Source organism: Tribolium castaneum, chromosome 6 (assembly GCF_031307605.1).
Source record: "Tribolium castaneum strain GA2 chromosome 6, icTriCast1.1, whole genome shotgun sequence".
Classification (NCBI taxonomy): Eukaryota; Metazoa; Arthropoda; class Insecta; order Coleoptera; family Tenebrionidae; genus Tribolium; species Tribolium castaneum.
Genome location: NC_087399.1, coordinates 3,481,191 through 3,488,863, shown reverse-complemented (window position 1 = coordinate 3,488,863; position 7,673 = coordinate 3,481,191). Strand labels below are relative to the sequence as shown.

The 7,673-nt window shown below is 34.8% G+C and overlaps 1 protein-coding gene across 1 annotated transcript; it reads left to right on the top strand.

Moving 5' to 3' along the window:
• Nucleotides 1-4,538: 4,538 nt before the first annotated feature.
• LOC657981 (kinesin 13C) lies at nt 4,539-6,380 on the top strand. Its single transcript, XM_008198706.3, has 2 exons — nt 4,539-4,734; nt 4,783-6,380. The coding sequence occupies exons 1-2, from the start codon at nt 4,626-4,628 to the stop codon at nt 6,333-6,335; spliced, it is 1,662 nt and encodes a 553-aa protein (XP_008196928.3). The 5' UTR covers nt 4,539-4,625; the 3' UTR covers nt 6,336-6,380.
• The last annotated feature ends 1,293 nt before the right edge of the window (nt 6,381-7,673 follow it).

Below are 7,673 nucleotides of genomic sequence, written 5' to 3'. Positions count from 1 at the left end.
AATTTACTGAAACAAACCGTTTTGCTCTGCGACTATTAGTTATTGTGTTATGAATTTTTTTAATAAATAAGACGGCGCATTCACCATTTTTCAAATTAAACAAATTTATAAAATACATTCTCGACTAAGCTAGTGTTGTGGAAGTGGTGGTAAAATACGCAAAATAACCTGTAGAATTCACTGAAACAAACCGTTTTGCTCTGCGACTATTAGTTATTGTGTTACGAATTTTTTAAATAAATATTTCGGCGCATCCACCATCTTTTTAATTAAACAAATTTTTTAAATACATTCTCCACTAAGCTAGAGTCGTGAAAGTAGTTGTTTTATACGCAAAATAATCCGTAGAATTCACTGAAACAAACCGTTTTGCTCTGCGACTATTAGTTATTGTGTTACGAATTTTTTAAATAAATATTTCGGCGCATCCACCATCTTTTTAATTAAACAAATTTTTTAAATACATTCTCCACTAAGCTAGTGTTGTGGAAGTGGTGGTATAATACGTAAAATAACCCGTAGAATTCACTGAAACAAACCGTTTTGCTCTGTGACTTTTAGTTTTTGTGTTACGAATTTTTTAAATAAATATTCCGGCGCATCCACCATCTTTTTAATTAAACAAATTTTTTAAATACATTCTCGACTAAGCTAGAGTCGTGAAATTAGTGGTATAATATGCAAAATAACCCGTAGAATTCACTAAAACAAACCGTTTTGCTCTGCGACTATTAGTTATTGTGTTATGAATTTTTTTAATAAATAATACGGCGCATTCACCATTTTTCAAATTAAACAAATTTATAAAATACATTCTCGACTAAGCTAGTGTTGTGGAAGTGGTGGTAAAATACGCAAAATAACCTGTAGAATTCACTGAAACAAACCGTTTTGCTCTGCGACTTTTAGTTTTTGTGTTACGAATTTTTTAAATAAATATTCCGGCGCATCCACCATCTTTTTAATTAAACAAATTTTTTAAATACATTCTCGACTAAGCTAGAGTCGTGAAAGTAGTTGTTTTATACGCAAAATAATCCGTAGAATTCACTAAAACAAACCGTTTTGCTCTGCGACTATTAGTTATTGTGTTATGAATTTTTTTAATAAATAAGACGGCGCATTCACCATTTTTCAAATTAAACAAATTTATAAAATACATTCTCGACTAAGCTAGTGTTGTGGAAGTGGTGGTAAAATACGCAAAATAACCTGTAGAATTCACTGAAACAAACCGTTTTGCTCTGCGACTTTTAGTTTTTGTGTTACGAATTTTTTAAATAAATATTCCGGCGCAACCACCATCTTTTTAATTAAACAAATTTTTGAATTTGTTATGAATTTTTTTTATAAATAAGACGGCGCATCCATCATTTTTTAAATTAAACAAATTTATAAAATACATTCTCGACTAACCTAGAGTTGTGGAAGTGGTGGTATAATATGCAAAATAACCCGTAGAATTTACTGAAACAAACCGTTTTGCTCTGCGACTATTAGTTATTGTGTTATGAATTTTTTTAATAAATAAGACGGCGCATTCACCATTTTTCAAATTAAACAAATTTATAAAATACATTCTCGACTAAGCTAGTGTTGTGGAAGTGGTGGTAAAATACGCAAAATAACCTGTAGAATTCACTGAAACAAACCGTTTTGCTCTGCGACTATTAGTTATTGTGTTACGAATTTTTTAAATAAATATTTCGGCGCATCCACCATCTTTTTAATTAAACAAATTTTTTAAATACATTCTCCACTAAGCTAGAGTCGTGAAAGTAGTTTTGCTCTGCGACTATTAGTTATTGTGTTACGAATTTTTTAAATAAATATTTCGGCGCATCCACCATCTTTTTAATTAAACAAATTTTTTAAATACATTCTCCACTAAGCTAGTGTTGTGGAAGTGGTGGTATAATACGTAAACTAACCCGTAGAATTCACTGAAACAAACCGTTTTGCTCTGTGACTTTTAGTTTTTGTGTTACGAATTTTTTAAATAAATATTCCGGCGCATCCACCATCTTTTTAATTAAACAAATTTTTTAAATACATTCTCGACTAAGCTAGAGTCGTGAAATTAGTGGTATAATATGCAAAATAACCCGTAGAATTCACTAAAACAAACCGTTTTGCTCTGCGACTATTAGTTATTGTGTTATGAATTTTTTTAATAAATAAGACGGCGCATTCACCATTTTTCAAATTAAACAAATTTATAAAATACATTCTCGACTAAGCTAGTGTTGTGGAAGTGGTGGTAAAATACGCAAAATAACCTGTAGAATTCACTGAAACAAACCGTTTTGCTCTGTGACTTTTAGTTTTTGTGTTACGAATTTTTTAAATAAATATTCCGGCGCATCCACCATCTTTTTAATTAAACAAATTTTTTAAATACATTCTCGACTAAGCTAGAGTCGTGAAATTAGTGGTATAATATGCAAAATAACCCGTAGAATTCACTAAAACAAACCGTTTTGCTCTGCGACTATTAGTTATTGTGTTATGAATTTTTTTAATAAATAAGACGGCGCATTCACCATTTTTCAAATTAAACAAATTTATAAAATACATTCTCGACTAAGCTAGTGTTGTGGAAGTGGTGGTAAAATACGCAAAATAACCTGTAGAATTCACTGAAACAAACCGTTTTGCTCTGCGACTTTTAGTTTTTGTGTTACGAATTTTTTAAATAAATATTCCGGCGCATCCACCATCTTTTTAATTAAACAAATTTTTTAAATACATTCTCGACTAAGCTAGAGTCGTGAAAGTAGTTGTTTTATACGCAAAATAATCCGTAGAATTCACTAAAACAAACCGTTTTGCTCTGCGACTATTAGTTATTGTGTTATGAATTTTTTTAATAAATAAGACGGCGCATTCACCATTTTTCAAATTAAACAAATTTATAAAATACATTCTCGACTAAGCTAGTGTTGTGGAAGTGGTGGTAAAATACGCAAAATAACCTGTAGAATTCACTGAAACAAACCGTTTTGCTCTGCGACTTTTAGTTTTTGTGTTACGAATTTTTTAAATAAATACCCCGGCGCATCCACCATTTTTTAAATTAAACAAATTTTTAAAATACATTCTCGACTAAGCTAGAGTCGTGAAAGTAGTGGTATAATATGCAAAATAACCCGTAGAATTCTCTAAAACAAACCGTTTTGCTCTGCGACTATTAGTTATTGTGTTATGAATTTTTTTAATAAATAAGACGGCGCATTCACCATTTTTCAAATTAAACAAATTTATAAAATACATTCTCGACTAAGCTAGTGTTGTGGAAGTGGTGGTAAAATACGCAAAATAACCTGTAGAATTCACTGAAACAAACCGTTTTGCTCTGCGACTTTTAGTTTTTGTGTTACGAATTTTTTAAATAAATACCCCGGCGCATCCACCATTTTTTAAATTAAACAAATTTTTAAAATACATTCTCGACTAAGCTAGAGTCGTGAAAGTAGTGGTATAATATGCAAAATAACCCGTAGAATTCTCTAAAACAAACCGTTTTGCTCTGCGACTATTAGTTTATGTGTTATGAATTTTTTTAATAAATAAGACGGCGCATCCACCATTTTTCAAATTAAACAAATTTATAAAATACATTCTCGACTAAGCTAGAGTTGTGGAAGTGGTGGTATAATGCGCAAAATAACCCGTAGAATCCACTGAAACAAACCTTTTTGCTCTGCGACAATTAGTTTTTGTGTTACGAATTTTTTAAATAAATACCCCGGCGCATCCACCATTTTTTAAATAAAACAAATTTTTAAATACATTTTCGACTAAGCTAAAGTTGTGAAAGTAGTGGTATAATACGCAAAATAATCCGTAGAATTCACTGAAACAAACCATTTTGCTCTGCGACTATTAGTTTTTGTGTTATGAATTTTTTAAATAAATATCCCGGCGCATCCACTATTTATCAAATTAAACTAATTTTATAAATAAATTTCCGACGAAGCTAGAGTTGTAAAAGTAGTGTTATAATACGCAAAATAACCCGTAGAATTCACTGAAACAACCCGTTTTGCTCTGCGACTTTTAGTTTTTGTGTTATAATTTTTTTTTATAAATAACACGGCGCATCTACCATTTTTCAAATTAAACTATGTTTCAAATAAGTTCTTGACTGAACTAAACTTGTAAAAGTAATGGTATAATACAGAAAATGATCCGTAGAATTCACTGAAACAAACCCTTTTGCTAACGATTTTAAGTTTTCAAGTTACGAATTTTTTTATATTTTTTGATAAAGCCTTTGTGAAATGACCTCTATAATTATTATTTGCTGTGTTGTGTTATTAGGTTTTGATTAAAAGTTTACATCAAGCGTTTAAAAATTGTCGACGCATGAACGCTCATGATAGTGGGGAGCTTATTATTTAATTCCGCCCCAAAGTTTGGTCAATAAACCGCTTTGTATTTTTCGATCGTTGCATCGCTTGGCTTTTCAACCCCTAAACAACAACAAAATGTTCTTCAACAAGTACCTATACTTCGATAACAGAGGTAAGTTCCTAGCAACGTTCAATCAATTCCCGTCAATCAAGTGAGTGATTTCGGCTCCAAAATTTGACGCACCTTTTACTCTTTTGACAGTCGGAAAAATGTTCCCTTATGTACTACACGACAAGGAAACGGCCGCTAAAAAATCACAAGAAGAGACCAATTCCCCGAAACAAAAGTCCTCAAAATACCTCAATGTACCGTCACAAAGTGAGTCAAAATTTCCCAGTCTTATTGTCACTAATTGTTGACTTGTAGACTCGCCGAGTCCTCCAGAATCACCAAAGAAACCAAAACGCGAGTCCATTTTCGAGTTCAAGTCAGAAGCGGCGAAAAAAGTCGAACTTATCGCGAAAAGTCGGGACGAAAGGAGACAGAAACTGGCCGAGGAGAAGTCCATCAGGGACCAGATGGGAATTTCGGAGCACAATAATCCCTACTACGAGTTCGCCAGGATGATAAACGAGTTCAAAAGCAGCCTCGAGTTTCATCCCTTGAAGGACTCGGACCCAGTCATTGAAAACCAAATCACCGTCTGTGTGAGAAAACGGCCTCTAAACACTCGGGAAAAAAACAGGAACGAAGTTGACGTCATCACCGTTCCCACCAAAAACCAGATAATCGTCCACGAGCCCAAACACAAAGTGGATCTGACCAAATACTTAGACAACCAACATTTCCGCTTCGACTACGTCTTTGACGAAACTTGCACTAACGAGACAGTTTACAAATTCACGGCCCAGCCGCTAGTCAAGACAATTTTCGAGGGCGGAATGGCCACGTGTTTCGCCTACGGCCAGACAGGCGCTGGAAAAACCCACACAATGGGGGGCGAGTTCAAAGGCAAGCAACAGAACTTCAAAAACGGAATTTATGCCTTGGTGGCGACCGACGTTTTCAGTTTCCTGAACCAACCCTCTTACAAAGACAAGAACTTGGTCGTTTCTGCCAGCTTTTTCGAAATCTACGGCAAAGTGGCGTACGACCTTCTGGCCAAGAAGCAACGTCTGAGGGTGCTCGAGGACGGCAAGCAGGTGGTCCAAGTGGTGGGTTTGACCGAACGCATGGTGGGGAAAGTCGACGATATCATGGACTTGATCAGGAAAGGGAGCTTGGAGCGGACCTCAGGCCAAACCTCGGCCAACTCCAACTCCTCCAGGTCGCACGCAGTTTTCCAAATCATCCTGAGGAAGGCTGGAGGGAAGCAACTCGAAGGGAAGTTCTCCCTGATTGACTTGGCCGGGAACGAGCGCGGGGCCGACAATTCAAAATCCAACAAACAGACTCGGCTCGAAGGGGCTGACATTAACAAGTCGCTGCTGGCGCTTAAAGAGTGCATAAGGGCGTTGGGCAAGAAGGGCAAGCACTGCCCGTTCCGGGAGAGCATCCTGACGAAGATCCTGCGGGACTCCTTCATCGGGGAGAAGTCACGGACGTGCATGATCGCGCTGATTTCGTCGTCGGTGGGGTCCGTCGACCACACGTTGAACACGCTGAGGTACGCGGATAGGGTGAAGGAGTTGGTGGCGAATGACTTTTGTGAAGTTAATTCCGGAGAGTCGGAGGAGAACGAGAACGATCTCTTGGCGGTGGAATACAATTTGCTTGAGAATAGCAAAAGTGTGATTGATAGTTGCGTCTATTTCCACCAAAAAGCGTGCCAGCTGTACGATAACAGTAAGCAAGCGGGCTACAGTAAGTATGAGTTTGCCAAAAATTGGAAGAATTTGTTACGAGAGATGATCGATGTTCAGAAAGTTGCCTATATTAAGGCGTCGGAGTTTTGCGAAATGCTTGAAGACGAGGATTAATTTGTATAGTGGCGATAAATTTTAATAAAGCATTGATTAAACCGTCGTCTGTGTTTATTGATTATAGTTTTTAAGTTGTTATTGTTTTTAGTGAAGAAATCAAATGGCTATCTTAATTTTAATGCACTTCATTGGGTTATCTTCAATAGTGCCAGAATTATTGCTCCATAAATGTTTTTTTGGATTTTTAACAACTCTAGTAGGTTGTAAAGACATATATAAGTTTACCAATTTTTGCTTTTATCTGCAATTTTTTGTCAACCGTCAAATGGATTTTTTGTGGACTTTTAACGACTCTAGTGGGTTGTTAAAACATATAAATGTCCATAAAAATTTGGTGAAGTTAATTAAAAAAAAAATAATAAATTATTTTTATGAAGGTATTTGACCTGGACTGTTAACTTTTTTTTTAATTTTACTTCCTTCTCAATTACGGCTAAACTATTCGAAAAAATGGAATTATTTTAACACTTGCCTATGCAAAATGATCCGGGGAATCGATTGGCATCGCGAAAATTGCCAAATTCCCGATAGTTTTTTAGTTATAAATTTTTGAAAATTTTACTAATTTTTGCATTTAGCAGCAATTTGCTCGAAAACTATTAGTCGGAGAACAATAATCTTTTTTGAAAAAAATAGACAATTTAAAGAGCTTTCCAACGATAATACACTTCATGGGGTTATCTCTAATAGTTACGGAGCTATTGCTCGAGAAATGTTCCGGGTACCCAAAACTGACAAAAACTGCGACAAAAATTGAAAAAATCAAACATCAAAAAAAAGAACATTTGGACTTTTTGTGGACTTTTAACAACTTTTGTGGGTTGTTAAGACTTGTAGAAGTTCATAAAAATTTGCTGGAGTTAGTTTAAAAAAAAATTTTTTTTCACCTCTTTGAAGGTAAGTGTGTATTTTAATCAGAAAATTTGAGCAAAAAAATTGAAAATTTTAAATTGTGTGAAAAATTACTATAATAGAGAAAAAAAGCCTCTGTATCCAATGGAACAAACCGCACTACTCTACGACTTTTAGTTTTCGAGTTATGAATTTTTTTAATGAAAAAAATTTTTCACTATGACAAATGGCTACCCTAAATTTAGGCAAAAAATTTTAAATTTTTAATTCTTATGAAAAATCGATATAATATGTAAAATGAGCCGTAGAATTCAATCGAACAAACCGCAATGCTCTACGACTTTTAGTTTTTTTTTTATGAATTTTTTTAGTGATAAACTTTGATCGCCTCTGTAGCCGGAACCGTTGCCCGGAGAGGCTCCGGGTTTGGTCGAAAAAATAGATAAAATTACGCACTATTAGATGGTTTTTTCTTCGTTGCTC